Below are 17,388 nucleotides of genomic sequence, written 5' to 3' on the forward strand. Positions count from 1 at the left end.
ACAAGTATACAATAAATGATTCTACCAGAGTATAACGTTAGTATATAAGTTGCTTCTATATATATTCGCAGAAGAGGAATATGAGGAGAAGAAATATTTTTTTTACTCTAAATTTCATGATGCGAGATTTTTTTTAAGATTTCGGAGTTGATCTTTTAATTTATTTACTTATATCGACATGTTGTGTCGAAAATTCGTAACTTTCAAAATATACTATAATAAAACGTACGCGCGCATGTGTGTGTGTGTGTGTGTGTGTGTCCGTGTATCATACTAACTGTTCCGGATAAGGGAAATATTTTTTTATTTACGCTTGAACAAGGTGCAAACGATAATTTCTCCCGATCTAAAACTCTTGTATACTTCGAAACGATATTTTTGTACGGCAAGAACTAAAACGAAAATAACAGGAACATATTGCTCCAGTTTGAAACAGTTTAATATAGGTATACGAAAGGCCAATGAAATCGAAATGCGAGATGCCAAGTGCGCTGCACGTATGCAACAGACGAAGAACGAAACAACGAATGAATGTACATACATAGCGGACGTTAGTATTATTATTATTATTATTATTATTTATCATGGTGATATTAGTGCAGCAGCATCAGCAACATCAGCAGCATCAGGTGATATTAGTTGTTCGTATATTGAACCCAGCACGCGGGGTCGTTAAACCCACAAGCTCGGTCGGTCGCTAACTCTCTTTCTCTCTTTTTACCTTCTCCGTCGCCGAGGAGGCTCGTGCGGTTGGCGCGCATCCCGCATCGCGCAACCGCCGCGACAACTACGTAGCGTCGACGACGACTGACTGCGTGACGACGTGACGTCACACGTCGAGGAGAGGCGACTACGTAGTTGTGCCCAGCGTATAACGTACGCCGCATAGAGCGAGGTCGCAAGTATGCGTGAAGAACGATGCGCGCAATCGCAATTGCAAGAAGCGCACGCGGTGATGAGAGGTGAGCGCGTGGTTTCATGCGCTCCTGTAACGTTGGTGGGCCGAGGGTAGGAGTGAAGGGAAGGGGTGTTGCTCGTAAACTAGGGGGCCGGCTGTGACGTGGCGGGCGTTGATTGGTCGGCCATTACGCGATTCCGACCCTGGCCGAGTCAGACCGAGCAACTCCCCACCGATATTAGAATTGTTACTTGACGTGCGTCTAATGTGACGCACGAAAATAATAATAAAAAAAAAAACTACCCGCGATGCTCAATTATTCTGAATCCCGATTGGCATCTGTAACGATGATTATGTCACAGGATGTTATGGTGAAACTGACGCAATTTCTTTCACAAAGAGAATAAGACGAAACTTTCTGGCATCTCGATGAAAATTTGCAGTCACAACTACGCTCGTACACGTACAACGTACAACGGATCTCGTTATGTGGTGTATAGTACATCATCGTCTAATAATGAACGTCGACACCACACATGCAACGATCAGTGCACCATATTTTAGTATTGAAATATTGAGATTTTGTCCATTTCTATTATCTTATTTTTTCGAATTTTCATCTTTTACCCAAGTTATATTGTATAGTAATTTCTCATGCATATACATACATACAAAACTTCATAGATATATCGGTGTATCGACCTTTGTGAATATGGAAAATAAAAAAAAAAAAAAAAAAATTCAGACACTCTAGAAATAATTGCAATATAAGCCAAACGAACCAGCCAGCCAGTCAGCCGCGTCTGGATCAATTTAACGGTAAAATTTTTTTCCGCGGCGCGAGGTATTACATACCGATGCATATACATACATGTATAAATTTATGTACTATGTATTTGTATGTGTACATGCAGAGATTCCCCGGGCGAGCAGCGACGGGACTTGCGCCAAGTACTAACTGTAAGCTGGTACCAACGGCAATACTGCAATATTGTGTACACTGTACATCTATATGTGATACGGGTATGTGCGACGGGTATATATAAGTAAATGCAGATATCTATATACCTTCTAGAGTTTGTTGACTCTCGGTTTCAGCACAACGCGATGCCGCGCGACGAGACGCGACGACGTGGCTGACCATGACCTGGGCTAACGATTCTCGATTCGACATTATAATGTAGACGCGTAATGGAGGGTAGGGGTAAAAAAAACCGGAATTACCGATTGACAGAAGGACCGAAATATTGAATTTTCATGCACCCGAAAATCTTATTCGTAGAATTTAAAAATGTGACAAGTCCAAGTAACGAAAGTTGAGAATATTAAAATTCGAAATACTGAAAGACAAAATATAGAAAGGTCGAAACATAGAATTAGATTCTAGAGTGTGGTATTCTGTGTGTGACCTTTCTAGTCTTTTACTGTCAACGCTTGGACTTTCAACATTTTGAAATTCTATATATCAAGCTTCCGCTTTTTTAAAAGTTTGATATTGTGGCCCCATTTTTACCCCTACTCCATTGGATATATGAATATGTATACACGTTATGTGAATATAATATGAATTTCAATTACCTCAAATAAATTTCGAATGACTTCAGATGAGTTTTAAAAACTTGAAGTAATTTCAAACAGACTTTTTAAGTGCATTCCAGATAATATGTACGTTAAGTGAATGTAAATGGCTTACGATGACTTGGTGCGAATTCGACTCATTGTCAATTTAAATCGCACGAAGGCTTGCAAGTGACTAATTCCAAAGACGTCGGGTAAATGCAGATGAATTTTAGTGACTCCACGTGAATTCAATCGAAATAACTCAATTTAATTGAAATCACTTCAATAAGTTAATTCAACAATACAAAGACTTGCATAAGTGAATAATTCCAGAGTTCAAGTGATTTCCGAAGACTAAGTAAATTTAAACGATTCAGTGAGCTCGCGTGAATCCAACTCAAATCAAATTACAAAAAGATTTGTAAGTAAGCTCCAAAAACTTCAACTGAAAATTGTTGACTAGGAATTCAAAATATTTCTATGCCTACTTTTTCACTTATAAAAAGATATGTATATTGTTTATAAATATAAAAAAATTGTACATTCATCTAGTGAGGTGAACGTGCAACTTTCGCTTACAACTATTTTTGTTTTGGAAAAACCCTGTAAGCTTTCAATTTATAGTATTTTTGACGATACGATTAAAGGAATTTTGAAGTCGAAATTTCGAAATTTTTCATCAAGTTTTCGAGTAAAATGACCACTAGGGACTTATGTAGTCTTGCACCTTCCCTAACCCAACATGACATCAACCTCTGACCCAGATCTCTTAAACGTTCGATACTCGACGTCCTAGATCTCAGCAAATATAAGTGTACGATATAACTTTCCCTGCGATGCACAACGCAGTGTTTAGATACAGCTTATACTCGATGTATCGTAAACCATACAATAATTACAGTACTTAAAATATGTCTATGAAAAATATATTATATACGACAAAGAAAGAGATTTCAAAAAATTTGAAAATAGAAAGTATGCACAGAAAGGGTACACTGAAGGTAAAGTGAATGATTTTCTACATTTAATTGGTTGGTAAGAATAGAAGAGACATAAAAAATAGACAATGTGTCGTAGATTCACAATTAAAGTTCGAAGCCTAAATATACTAGTGATATCTCAAAAAAAAAATAAATAAATAAATAAATAAATAAATTCTGCAGTTCCTTTTCCACTTTTTTCTCGTTTCATCTTGTCTCAAAATAGGAATGCAGTCACAATTTTTTCGAAAGGTGGTAGAAAAGAATAAAGCGACAAGAAAAATCTGCCCCCTATTTTAGAGAGACTCCGTCACGGACTTTCCTATATTCTCGCCTACACTGTGTAAAATTCAGTTTATAGGATGTATAGCTGTGTGTGTGCGTACAGTTAAACATACATACAATATGTACGAAGGAACGATGCTAGAAAGAAAAGGTAAACCGGAAATCGATATTCCCCCTCTGTGTATATAACTTAAACGTGTATAAGCATATATACAGAGACAAGAATATGTATAAAGAGAACCGCTGGTTAAACGACGACGCCTGCAATCTACAGAGAGGGATATGGAAGGAAGGAAAAAAGAAATTGGTGGGGAAAAACGAGAGAGAAGATTACATGAGGTAGGAAGAAAAACAATTTTTCTTTTCTTTCAAGCTATAGAATCTATACAAAGAATTGTACGTATGTGGTTTATTTTTTAATTGTTTTATTGTACATGCGCGTGGGTGAGTTTGAAGTCACATATACTTAGGTATGTATAATTAAATGCGGTCGACGGAAACGGAAACATCAATCGTGAAAATTTTTATTTCTATTTCTAAAGTTTATAATTGTAGCAATGTGAAGAAAATGAAAAGTGAAAAGAGCAAAATTCCTATCTAAGACTTGAAAAATGTTTCTCAGAATTTAAACGAAAATTATTGGTAACGAAGAATGAAATTTGATATGCTGATCGAGAAAATAGGAAATTGAAAAACTGACTGGAATCGTTAAGGAAATCTGAAATCAACCAAAATCGAAGCGAGATAGAAACGTCAGGTCAATCATAGGATGATAAAAAAATTTTGTTCAAATTTAAAAAGAACAGAATCTGCAATGACGCTTGGGAAATTGAAAAGTTTCAAACTTCTAAGTAATTATAGGATAAAAGACAAAAGATAAAGGGAAAGCGCTAGAAGGTATTGAATTCCCGATAAAGACCGATCAGAAGCCTTTAAGAAACAAAGGCGTGAATTTTTGTATCGGCATGCAAATAATGAAAAAGGGAGGGAAAATACAGAATTGTGGAATAATAATTATTCTGTCCAATTCTATACTTTATTAGGATCTTCCCGTTTGTCGACAAATACATAGGTTCGATACTAATATGGCACCGAATAGTAGAACGAAACGGAAACCGCGTGTTTTATTCATCCCCCATTTTATTTCGTTTCGTTGCGCCTATCTCGCCATCGGGCGTGTGGAGTTTGTCACGTACGCTGCTTTGCTTTGCCTCGTTTCGACGGTCGCGCCGCTCTGCGCGTGCGGCTCCGCAGTTGATTCAAACAAACCCCGTGAGAGGGGAGGAAAAACAGAAGAGGAAGACTTGAGTGGAAAAAAACATGCGAGACGAGAGAACTGCGACTTCGTCGGTAACGAAAACTTTTTACCGTCGATCGGTAACAAAGCCCTCAGATCCTTTTGCCAACGATCGGTATCTATTTATCGCCGGTAATTAATATTCATCATCGGAAGATAACAAATATAAGTGCGACCCCTTTTTTTTACTAACAAAATATTTGCAGTATTTCGCTTCTTTCCTCTCTGTCCATCAAGAGAAATGGCACAAAAGAGGAAATGGGAGAAAAAAACTCGACCGACGCCGAGGGTCGGGAGAAACAAAGGAACATAAAATTACATAATTAATTATGTAGGAAACTACATAAGTATGAGCAATAAGAGCTGAAATTATTCGAACTCTGTAATATTCTTTCAATCTCTTATAACATTAAATATTGTAAATAGCGTGCATGAACCATCCAAACAATGTCCACGAGCCGACGACCCTACTTGAAGGCTAACGACTACCTAACTCAACTCCACTCTTCAGACGCTGACCCGCTGATACATATTTAATAAGCATTATCGCAACAACTTTTCACGAGTTTTCTTATCATTTGATTTTTATTAAAATCATACCCATATCACACTAATTGTCATATTATATTAGGTTTTTTTTCAAATTTCGATAATTTAAAAAAAATTCTGAAAACATAGAAAAGATTGTTAACCACGACGGACCAAGCCGAAATTTTGTGATATAAAAAGCAGTTTTAGTGAAGATTTTTTTCAAAACAATCGAAGGATACAAACAATATTTAAAATCAGAAATCTATGAATGGAATAAAATCTAATCAATAATTTTTTGATATTTATTTGGATCAAATTATTGAAAACTTCATTGAAAAACACACAATTTGAGGGAAAAAAACATTCGAATTGATTCATTTTTGAAAAAATTATGAGCATTTAAAAATAAATCCAAAATTGTGAAAAATTCACACCTCGTGAATGGCTGGATAAAAAAAATTTGAATAAAATCATGGAGCTCTTTTTCATAGAGTACAATAAGATCAAAAAATTAGGACCAAATTAAAAAAGTCAATTTCTATGGTAGGTTGAGTTGGCATAAAATGCCCCATATATATATGTATATACTTGTTTTCGTGAAAAGAACAAAATGCCGTAATATTACGAAAGGAAGACGAAAAGAGGAAGGGAAAGCGCAGCTGTGATTAAAAATCACAAAAGTTGACCTACAATACAAATATTTAACAATATCGATGGTGACAGTAAATGATACGAATTTGCTGACCAAACGAGACATTATTTTTCCGATCGCTCAAACAACTATCCAGGCATCAGATTAAGATACTGAGTTTTGGGAAGTTTTATTACTTAAGTTATTACTCACCACTGGAATGCATTGAAGTGAAAATAAACAAGCCCCTGTCCATAAAGAAACGATGTGTCCTTCCAGTAGTCGGTTTTCAGAGCGTAGAACTTTTGGTATGCAGACATCGCTGTGAAAGTAAACAGCAAAAACGAAATATTGAGTAGTAGAAATTGACTCTCATATGGATTTCGCAAGACATTTCTTTACAAACAAGGAAAATGGCACGAGTAGATCCTAATATTTCTCACCTTTGGTGTAATCTTCGAGCAGCAAGTGAAAATGGCCCAGCTTGCAGTAAGTTTTAGGATCGATACTGATCCCTTTTTCATCATCGTCATCCTTAAACTCGTCTGAGTTTATGCTCGATTTCACCTCGGTACTATCGGCAGCTCTTCTTCTCTGTTTCTGTGCTTGCGCTTGCGATAGCATTCTCTCAAGGTATTTTATCGCTCTGACGACGAGAGCCTTCTTTTTGGATTGTTCCGGCGAGTTCAATTTTAGAAAACCAAATTGCCGACTGCATCAAAACATGAAAAGCAGAAAAAGAATGAAATCAACGACTTAGTTTATTAATAAAATAAAAACGATAATATACGACGAGATATGACATACGTGTAATTCTACAACTAAATTAAATAAAACAGTAAGAAGATGTTACATGTTTGAGAAATGAAGTAAAGAAAAATGCGGTAATTTGTCTTATTCATTCATTTGTTTATTATTCAAAAATTCTTCATTCAATTCGTATTTCAGTACTGGCATCTATCTATTAGTATTTGCAAAGCAAATAATATAACGGGCAAATGTTATATTGACAACTATTTATTTTTTAAATATCGACCACAGAAACAAGTTGCGTAAACATTCGGTTGGTTAAACATTAGCATTGTACCACCAGTTTTAGGGTGTGCGAAAAGAATTTTTCTAGGAAAGAAAAAAAATCGATATTAGCAACCCTTTATCAGTATGCATAATTTATCGTGTATTATCTCTTTTATATTTACAAATGAATACAGTATGACATTTTTTGCGATCCTTTTATATCAGCATTTCGCTGTAATGCGCTTTAGATAATCTTTCGGAACGGTAATGCAAATTTTTTGTAAAATATAAAAAAGATAATACATGTTAAAGGGGTACTAAAATAGATTTTTCACTCTAATAAGAAAATCATTTTCGCACACTCTAAAATTGGTACTACAGTGCTCAGTCATTTGCAGGTTCCTTTTTCAACCAGAGATGATCATTTTTTGCATGTGCATGTATAAAAATCGAATTTTTTTTTAAATGAGAAATACCCTAATGTATATCCATATACACATATGAACGATTTAATTTTAAATATCGAACGCGACGAGGTGCTCGATTGTTTTTTATTTAATCCTTGGTTGCGGATTTGTTGAAACAAAATTCAGCGAAAATTAATACGATAAACCTGCAATGATAATATACGGAACGCGGTTATGTAGAACGCGACGAGGAAGCGATCCGAAAAAAGAAGAAATGATAAATAGAGCCGGAGAAAGGGAGGTAAAGGGTGTCAGTAGGTTGTTGCCGGGCGAGGAGTCATAGCAGAAACAAGGATGAAGTCCCGTTGTGTTATCAAATCTCCCGCTCATTCTGTCCTCGCGTACGTTAATTAAGAAGTTCCGAGACTCGAGTCAATTCAAAGATAGCTCAGGCTAGGTTAGCTTAGGTTATATTGGAGGTTAGAATCATGAGTTCTGTTCTTCTATGACACCAAGTTAGAAATAGGTTAGAGTTAGAATCACGCGCGGTTTAGGTCAGGTCAGGTTAGAATACATTAATTCTATCGTAAACAGATTGAAATCAGAATGATATCAGGCGATATTAAGTTAAGGACAGAAGTAAGAATCGAGGATTTCATTATACTTGATTGCAAATAATTGTATAAGGAATAAAAAACTATGTTGTAGACAGGTTCGAATCAGGATAATATTAGACGATATCGATATCAGACAGAGGTTAGGATCAGAGATTAGGTTAGCTCGTTTCAGGTTATGTTCGAAAAATTGGAAATTAAGTGTCATTGATTATGGATTGCTCAAGACAGTCAGCCAAATGTGAGCTATTGAACATAGACGCAGCATAAATTTTCTGCCATTAACAGTTTTGATAACGCATATGAAAGTGTGAATATAGGATACTGCGATGTCACCTTTGCACTCCCGGCGCTCTTTTGCCCTCTTTAAAACAGTAAACCCTGGCCGATTGTCTTTTGCATTCCTTAGTCATTCCTTATTCCAGCAGAACCGGGAAAACAGGAGAAAAACGAGATATTGAAGAGAAGTTGCGAGAACATTATTGTTGCGATAGCAACAATTTGTTAAAAACCATTGCGTTTATGTTTTCTTGTCCCTCCTTTTCTTTCGTTTATCTAAATTATTATTGATGAATGGTTTTGAAACACCTACCAACAACTAGAGCATATGTATTTTATAAACGCGAATGTATGCACATACCTATCGAGCTCCGATAGGATCTGCAGTTCCTGTGGAGTCAGATTAATATCGTCTGTCTCTTGGGCCATTTTATTGCACTTCACAATTATTTATTAAACACCTGCAGTCGGACTAATTCGCTGTCAATTGCGTTTTACTTTATACAATTATTTATCTATTCATTTATTTATTATCAGTTTCAACGTTATCATTGTTATTATAGTAGGTACCCATTATTACGATATACATGTAGCCATTACTGTATATATAATACACTGTATTTTCAACTTCGTTATCGTTATTATCGCGATAATTAACATTGTCTTTCACGTGAATCGCACGAGAAAGTCTTGCAGATAATTTTTATTTTTTACTTTCCAGAACGAAAGATGAAGCGAAAAGATGCCAAAAAGAGAAAGAAAAATAAACACTAAGAAGATCGAAGAAGTAATTTTTCCCACATCGTCATGATTGCATTATTGCTATACCATACACCACTGTGGTATTGTTGCTGCAGTTTTAAAGTCACGTACATGCAAAACTCTCACACACGAAACATAACCGGCAGAAACGGTATTATAAACGATATACACAGCAAAATGTTGGCATAAATTTGGTAAATTTACGGTAAATACACGACCGCGATTAAGATAATGCGGATAATTGTCGGCGTTTGGTGACTAAAATCGCATGGTACGATGTGGCGACACATTTTCCTAATAATATGTGTAACATGAAGTATTTGTTGACTTTTTTAAATTTATTCATTAGTTTTATACTGTTACATATTTATATTATTTAATAAACAACACAGAGCTGTCATGTGCTGTTCTTCACTCTCACACACTGAGAAACGTTTTTTTTTCCCCGTTTCAAACAATTTAGCGCTCTCTCTCCTCTTTCTGCTCCCTCTCGGTTTATACATATGTGCTTACGTATGTATGTACGTACCAATGTATGCACGCATATGCAGAAGTGAAAAATAATAATACGATATTTTATTTACAAACGATGCTCTGTGATTAGCGCTCTTCTTATTGGGCTCTTGTTGCCGCCAAATTTTCGGCCTCGCTTTCCAATTGTTGCTAACAGGTTGAAAAGAAGGTCGAAATTCTCCGTGTCCCTTTCGGCTACGCCACCGACGACACACGCGACCACGTCCACGACTTGGACGGAGCAGCACCGAACACCATTTTCAACAACACCGACGGACTCGGCTCGCTGGCTTTGCCGTCTGGTGCCGCCAAGCTCGAATCTAAGACTGTTCGACTCAGCCTTGCCAACTCTCTGGTGGCAACAGGTCGAACTTAAACTGGAACTGAACCGTAGTTTGAACCTCCAGGACCGTACCAAGATTTGGCGGAGTACACTTTTGTTCTTTATATTTTATGGTCGTATAATTACCACGATTTTACTTCTTTAATCAAGGATCAGACAGGTTTTAACCAAATTAATCATATTTTTACATTCAAGAATATTTAAAACTAACGATAAAGGTTTTCAATTACACGAAGTAGTTGCTGGAGACTTAAAGAAAACACTGTTTTCTTTATTTTTGATTCAATAATTGAAAACAGATAACCAGAACTGTGAATTACTGGAACAGTTTCTTTATACTTCTGTATTTGATTTTTTTGCAATATCAGAGGTTAACAAAAAATTACGTAAGTTCCTAAAATATTTCCAGTCCAGCATATTACCGTACAAATACGGTCCTGACCGTACGGTTGGCAACGCTGATTCGACTTGACACCGGAAGCTGCAGAACACGAAACCCCGAAGGCGTGAATTTAAACTGCGCTCTAACTGAGATTGGGAGCGATCACGGACGTAGGAAATATAACTGAACGACGCCCGGTTACTAAACCACTAGATAAAATTAAAATGATGCCGACCTCCAGCGCTTCCTGTGTTTGCAGCTGAAACTATGCATGTATCTACCCATTCTACCGCAGAGTAGGTAGGACCAAAGGAGACACTCGGAAGCTAATTTAATTCCAACCATTTTACGCTTGAGTGTTATACGTGTGCGAAAATGCCTTTAAAATATTGCCACGAGGCGGAAAAATTTACAGACGATTGTTCCCGGCAAAATTTTTAGCGTTGCGGTAACTTCTCCATCGCCCGGAGCCGTTTAATACGCAATCCCACGGCCACACAAGATCCCTTAGAACAACCGCCTTTAACAGCCTTTAGTCAACGATTGCCGCCAGCAAGGAGATTGCAGTAATAATTCTATTTTTCGTGCCACGAAAATATCCTCAAAATATGGCGGGTCAGATCGATAACATCAAACGACTTAATTCTTTACAAACGGGAATGCGCGCGGGCTTATGTTCAGTGCAGTGACCAGCAGCGAGAGAGAGATAATTGTGTTTCATACTGTCCGCACTTGTCTAATACGTGGTTACTACCTCGTATAAAAACATTGCCCGTCAGAGCAAAAGAGTGCTGTGCATCAGTGGGGTGTTTGAAAGTGCCTCTAGGCCACTGATATATCAGTGGTTTGGGCCATGAAGTAAAAGGGTTAAAGGGCATTTCAGAGTTGTTACACGATACAAACATGTCCGCCTTAGGCACCGGAGTCTCAGTCTTGTCAAAATACATTTGGAAAGCTCCCGAGCTTGCAGGATTTGGCGTAAGTTACTGAAGCCCAAAATGATCATGAGGTGAAAACATAAACCGAGTAATGCCATCGCTCAAACTTGATAAAACTTAACCTAACCTATCCTAACCTATTCTAACATAATTCTGTTTTTACTACACTTAATAAAGACCTTTCATCGTTACCTTTAGTTTTTTTTTTTTTTTCTTTTGCGTAAACGATTCGCAGCACTTGTCCAGAATCATAGAAGAACCAGCTTCATGGCGACTATATTATTTCACGACTCAAAGATTTCACTTAATCCCTGGAAGCGACCTGTGACCAAAGTTATATTGTGGTTCTCTTTCTTTTTTCGCTCTCATTCATCGTACAATATATTCTAAATAAAATTCCCATTTAGAATAACAAAAAGTATTGCTGACAGTAACTGGAATATTATTTTTATTATCAGTTTCAGCAAGTTCGTAACAAATGGGTCGGATGGAAAATGATACGTGACGTCAAGCGGAGGAACCTGGTCAAGCAACATGCTCCTGAAAGGCTGAGGATCAATTCTATCAGGAAAAATAACATTCTTCCTCTGGAACTCAGAGTAAATATTTTATCACCTGCGATAATGGTATATCTTGAAATCTCATCCATGTCGTTCATCTTTCTAATATTTTTTCGCAGGAAATCGCAGATCAAGAAATCGCGGCGTTCCCACGTGATTCTGGCTTCACAAGGATTCATAATCGATGCGTCATTACTTCGAGAGCGAGAAGTGTTATTCCGCGGTGGAGAGTTTCTCGTATTGTTTTTCGTGACCTTGCAGATCACAACCTGCTATCTGGCGTTCAACGTGCCATGTGGTAGATTTATATATCTGTAACGGCTTTTGCAACTTGTAGATAAAATTTCTTTAAAAATAGAATAATAATAATAATGCTAATGATAACTCCAACTTTAATTTTTCTGTCTTTTATTGTCTTGCATCCGTATGCAAATGAAAAATATTTTTGCTATTAATGTGCAAACCGTTAAATTTTAGGGTAGGTAATTATAGAATATAAGATTCCAAAACGCATTGCAAACTGCTCAAAGAATGTCATTAAATTTGAATATTGATGTTCGAAAATGACATATTTTATTTCAGCAGCGATTGATGCTTTATCAGTTTTTATTGATTCTTGACAATATAAAATAATACTATAGGAATAACTAATTGTATTAGAAAATTACATTCAATTTAAATGCTGTTTCTAAAATATCTCGTGACATTTTGAATTTCGTATTCCAACGGATAATCGTCGATTCCGTAATTATGGACTCCGTAAGATAAGTCATCGTTTGATTTCGCGTCCGTTTCGCTGGCGTTTCGGCTTCTGGACTTAGCACTACAGCCCTTGCTTAATTTTCGGTAGATGCATTCAAGGATTAAAAGAAGTAGCGATATCAGGACGCCTGATCCCAGAACTATAAACATACCCTGAACGTCATCCAGCGTCAACTGTCGTTCTTCCGTTGACGGTATATGCAATGTTTTCTCAGTACTGACCTTGAATATAAAAAAATAATTCAATCAGGTTTCATTCACCGTCAACATCGTGAAAACATCTGAACATTGCTGTAACTGGTAGAAACCAATTTTCATGAGAACCCGAATCCGTCCTGTTTTGCAATTATCTTGGTCATAGTGAAATGCTCATTTTCAATAATCAAATTTCGAATTGACATTCGAATTCAACACCCGTTTTATAAAATACTCGGTAATCAATTTTCACACAGTTCTGAATATTTGAATAAATTTCTCCCAATTTTAGTTCACCATATATTGTGCCATTTTGCATGAAATAAAAATTTCACCCACTTGCAAAAGTTTACCAGTAGATGATCGTTGAACGTCCCATTTAACATCAGACGTTATTTTCTGCACGAGTCCAGCCTGATTAGCTCGTTGAGCGACTTTGCTCATCGATTCCGTGTACGTTGAGTCCTTCGGAAAGGCTATAGTGACCCCGAATTGCACGAAGCATTCGCGACTTATGTGCATCAATGATCGTTTTGTTTTCCAGCTGTGAATAATCGTCGGTACTCATCAGTTTCACGTTCTTAATGACGCATCATTATCGTTATTGGTGTATTCTCATCCTCACTTTGGGGCAAAATCCGCTTGTACAATGTACTCAAGCATTGCTCTTGAGCCGAGTAAAGCGTAGGGCCAAAAATAGGCTCGACTGGCGTTTCGTATACCCTCCGCAAGCGTCGGTACCAATTCTAGATTCTTTAATAGCTTCACTATATTCGGATCACTGCTGTTCTTGAAAAAGTACTCCCAACCGTCGTGATCTGCAGCGAACGAGATAATAACTCCAAGAAAAGATTTACCTTTGAATAGCTATAACGCAAGAGATATTGTAATCTCGAAAAAAACAAAATATCATAGTACTAAGGTTATAGAATACAGTTAGACGTTTTCGTCTTACATCCATCTAATCAAAGTAATCCATCGTAACAGGTAAGGATCATAAACAGAAATTTAATACAGATTAAGATCTAGTAGATAAACTTTTTCGAATAGATCGTTATAGTACGTATTTTGAAAGGCTAAGACAAATCGACGTTCAATATTTTAGAATCAATTTCAATGTAGTCGACGATCTGATTCGAATCTTCAAAGTTAGCGAATGGCTGTAATTCGTAACTGAAACTGCTTCTGTGTTCACGACTGTTGATAACATGGTGTGAAAGAGACTCGATAGAGTTTCGCGCCAATTACAGTAAAGAAGGTAAGATATTACCCAGAGTTCCCACGCGATATCGGTAGTAAAGAAGCTGATCGCTCGTTTCGATGGCGGCTGGATATGCGGGAATCGTTATAAAGGCAATAATCGAACTGGTGTAGCACGATGTTATAATTATCGTAAATACCCAGTAAAGACCTGTAGCAAGAAGGACAAGGGCGTGATATCGTCAAATTTTCATTGTATCATAGAATAATCACCATAAATTCTTACCGATCAGAATCGCAGATGCATTTTGTGCGAGTCCCTCGTAAACAAGGGGACTTTTGATGGTGAAGCAATTTGTAAACGTGCTAAAGACGAACCAGAACATTTCCATCAATTCTTTAGGCCGTGTCACGAGCCTTAGTAAATTACTCTTGCTGCTCAGCGTCATAGGTATGATTGCTCCAAGATATGCGAATATCAGGGTGACCCAAACCGACTGACGAAACGGTCCCAAAACCGCTCGGTATCTGTTGTAGAGTGACACAAAGTAATCGGAATAATTATCGGTTTGGTAGATAGAAAACCATTTTTTCTTACTCAGTAGAAACTGGATTCGTGAATACAAAAACAATATGTACTATTATTTAATTAAGTTTTCTAGCGATGGATTAATTAAAAATAATTATAGTCGTTCTACTTTGGCAATGCGGTAGAGGTTAATGATATGAATGCAGCGCAATCGTGAGTGTGAGGGTACATCGTGTCGAAACTTCTCATCAGGTCGACTGATCTGTACAAACCACCCAAACCCATTGATGCTTTACCCGAAGAAATATCCCGCATAACTGCGTTGACGGGGCTGAAAAAATTCCGGAATATTTGTCATTGTACATGTATCTGTTAATACAGCGTATTTTTATATTAATTTACACCTTAGTGAATCTCTAGGTGTAGGATCTCGAACGTCGATTGTGAAATTTAATATCTTGCTCAGTAGCCTTATCACTCTGATGTCCACACCGTCCCACTGGACAGTATCGGTAGACGGAGTTACCCTGAAAAATAAAAACAGTGTATTCGAAGAATATTCTTACGAGATTTTTCTGCAGTAAATCTTTTTTTGTTGCCATATTTACTTCTCCATTATTATTTACACACCGTCGAAATGCGAAGGGAGGCTTATGCATAGCTGATACGCGGAATCTATGACCATTAAATCCAGACTCCAATTTCTGTGGGAATAGAACTTTCTCAGGCTTCGTCAAACGATCCTTGATCCATGAAGTTAGTATCACAGGGCGACTTGATCCAATTCCATCGCTGTACAATTCGTGCGTGTAAAGCACAAACGATCCCTCCTTTTTCAAGACGAGGAAAAAATGATAAACGGACATCAATTAATATGGCGGCGTGTTCGTTGAAGGATAAAAAGTTTAATTTGCGTTTCGCGACGTGGGTACCGTTTCAAAATTTGAGTTATTGACTTTTTTCAACTACGTCCGAACTAAGAAATCCGGTAGGACTCAAATTTTCGCATTTATAAAACTCGCTTGAAAGAACGCGAGGGCTAAAGTCACGAGGTGAAGACACGGGCCATTCTACGACAGCCATTTTGACGATTTTGGTTGCAGAGTGCAAATTCGATTGATTAACAAGCCGCATCCTTTAATTACCTTGGCTGTTCTGCTCGTGCTGCGTGCGATAATTAATAAATTTTTGTATAACCTTGAAACCGGGCTTTTTAAAAAGTCGAGAACATCCCAGGTGTTTGCACCGGTAACTACGACAACCTTTCCGTCGCTTTGTTGCTCCAACGCATTTCGTACGTTGTTTAAGTTCTCCAAAAACAAAATGTGATTCCGGCAGGCTTCGAGAGCGTGTAGAAAATCGTCGGTCAGTTTCACTCGCTTCTTCACGTAAGTTGATGGGAGATTTTTCAAAAATTCTTCCAACACTGTTCCGTATCTTGTTTCGAACGCATCGTCGTACAAAATTACCGTCGTACTGCAATCGTTGAAATAGTTTTCACCGACGTGAGTCAAAAGTCCTAAGAGGCTTTCAGATTCAAGATTTGGATGTAAAGCCGTTAGCATTCTTTCCCTTCTCTCAAATCTCCCAAATTTTTCTGCAGTCCATACCGATTTTGATCCCGATAAAATCATCCCAAGTACCATTAAATTCGTGGCCGAGAAAATCCACATCTCACCAATTTTCACCAAAATTTTCATTCCTGCTTAGATATAAGTTATTATGGAATGCTACGCTACGACTGCAGATGGCAAACGAAGCACTAAATAAAAGAATTGAAGGGCACCTGAATCGCCTCTAATATACCATCATATCTGTATTAATTTTTATTGATCATTACTACAGAATGATGTTAGTGGAATCACCACCCACGATGAGGCATAAGTAACGTACCTCGGGTTATTGGCTATTGATTTATCAGATTCACTATTTTGTTTTATATGCTTACTTTATATTAATTATTATTATCATTGTGATTATCAAATATTTATTATATTTTTCTTGAAGTTTGCCAACAAGTCGCGAATCAATTTAGATAAAATGTTTTATAGTATGATCACTCAATGGGTTATACGGGGTGTTGAAAGAGGTGGATACACCTGGATAGCACAAAAACGAAGTAACTTAGAGATAAACTGATAATAGATTCCCGAATAATTTTTCCCTGGGAATCCAATGATAATATTAGTTTTTGGGCCAGATGGGCCCAGGGGGGCCTTATGAGGCCCAACTTTGAAATTTTAAATGGAAACCCCAATTTTTTCGTTCGAATTTGGATTCAGCGGGAAATTTTACGTCCGAATACGTATTAACCATCGCCGGGGTCATTCGGGAATCTATTATCAGTTTATCTCTAAGTTACTTCGTTTTCGGGCTATCCAGGTGTATCCACCTTTTTTCAACACCCTGTATAATGATATTTTATTTAAAATTATAAATTAAATATCCTAGCGCACGTTATACGACATTCGCAATTTCTTTTTTTCAAATTTTAATTACTCCTAACAACATAATACATATAACATACCTATTGTAAGTTATCATATTACACATATATTATATATTTATGTATTCAAATCGCGATTTTATTTCATGCATTACTTCGGGGTAATACATACAAACGTACATACAGACATATCGTTTCACATATAATCTTTATACATTTTACACTTAATATTATTCATATTATGGTATAGCATGAGTAT

At 37.0% G+C, this 17,388-nt stretch overlaps 3 protein-coding genes and 1 long non-coding RNA gene across 4 annotated transcripts in view; 2 read left to right on the forward strand and 2 right to left on the reverse strand.

Moving 5' to 3' along the window:
* The window catches only part of LOC124306364 (histone demethylase UTY), a 59,985-nt gene extending 50,758 nt beyond the window's left edge, over positions 1–9,227 (reverse strand). Inside the window, exons 1-3 of the mRNA XM_046766985.1 lie at positions 8,861–9,227; positions 6,626–6,894; positions 6,396–6,504 (exon numbers count right to left, since the gene is read on the reverse strand). Of these exons, the coding sequence (XP_046622941.1) occupies positions 6,396–6,504; positions 6,626–6,894; positions 8,861–8,928 (446 nt within the window). The 5' untranslated portion in view covers positions 8,929–9,227. The remainder of the gene's footprint in view (positions 1–6,395; positions 6,505–6,625; positions 6,895–8,860) is intronic.
* LOC124306368 (uncharacterized) lies at positions 8,047–9,681 on the forward strand. The gene is made up of 2 exons (XR_006908592.1): positions 8,047–8,245; positions 9,221–9,681. It is a non-coding gene; the product is annotated as an uncharacterized LOC124306368 (long non-coding RNA).
* Positions 9,682–11,260: 1,579 nt separating this feature from the next.
* On the forward strand, positions 11,261–12,387 carry LOC124305685 (28S ribosomal protein S14, mitochondrial). The gene is made up of 3 exons (XM_046765332.1): positions 11,261–11,477; positions 11,896–12,036; positions 12,117–12,387. The coding sequence occupies exons 1-3, from the start codon at positions 11,403–11,405 to the stop codon at positions 12,297–12,299; spliced, it is 399 nt and encodes a 132-aa protein (XP_046621288.1). The 5' UTR covers positions 11,261–11,402; the 3' UTR covers positions 12,300–12,387.
* Positions 12,388–12,596: 209 nt separating this feature from the next.
* LOC124305595 (ionotropic receptor 21a) lies at positions 12,597–16,248 on the reverse strand. Its single transcript, XM_046765174.1, has 9 exons — positions 15,829–16,248; positions 15,314–15,513; positions 15,088–15,210; positions 14,853–15,014; positions 14,441–14,682; positions 14,225–14,365; positions 13,580–13,772; positions 13,294–13,498; positions 12,597–12,981 (listed from the first exon to the last, which is right to left on the reverse strand). The coding sequence occupies exons 1-9, from the start codon at positions 16,246–16,248 to the stop codon at positions 12,673–12,675; spliced, it is 1,995 nt and encodes a 664-aa protein (XP_046621130.1). The 3' UTR covers positions 12,597–12,672.
* Positions 16,249–17,388: the final 1,140 nt, after the last annotated feature.

Source organism: Neodiprion virginianus, chromosome 5, assembly GCF_021901495.1.
Source record: "Neodiprion virginianus isolate iyNeoVirg1 chromosome 5, iyNeoVirg1.1, whole genome shotgun sequence".
Lineage (NCBI taxonomy): Eukaryota > Metazoa > Arthropoda > Insecta > Hymenoptera > Diprionidae > Neodiprion > Neodiprion virginianus.

Bases quoted from the DNA above. Each gene is read 5' to 3' on its own strand.
- LOC124305685 (XM_046765332.1), top strand. From the start codon at position 11,403: ATGTCCGCCTTAGGCACCGGAGTCTCAGTCTTGTCAAAATACATTTGG. The intron at 11,478-11,895 runs GTAAGTTACTGA...TTTTATTATCAG, and splicing joins CCGAGCTTGCAGGATTTGGC to TTTCAGCAAGTTCGTAACAA. The intron at 12,037-12,116 runs GTAAATATTTTA...ATTTTTTCGCAG, and splicing joins TTCTTCCTCTGGAACTCAGA to GAAATCGCAGATCAAGAAAT.
- LOC124305595 (XM_046765174.1), bottom strand. From the start codon at position 16,248: ATGCTAACGGCTTTACATCCAAATCTTGAATCTGAAAGCCTCTTAGGA. The intron at 14,683-14,852 runs GTAGAACGACTA...ACTCTACAACAG, and splicing joins ACCTCTACCGCATTGCCAAA to ATACCGAGCGGTTTTGGGAC. The intron at 12,982-13,293 runs GTGGGTGAAATT...TTTATATTCAAG, and splicing joins CTACTGGTAAACTTTTGCAA to GTCAGTACTGAGAAAACATT.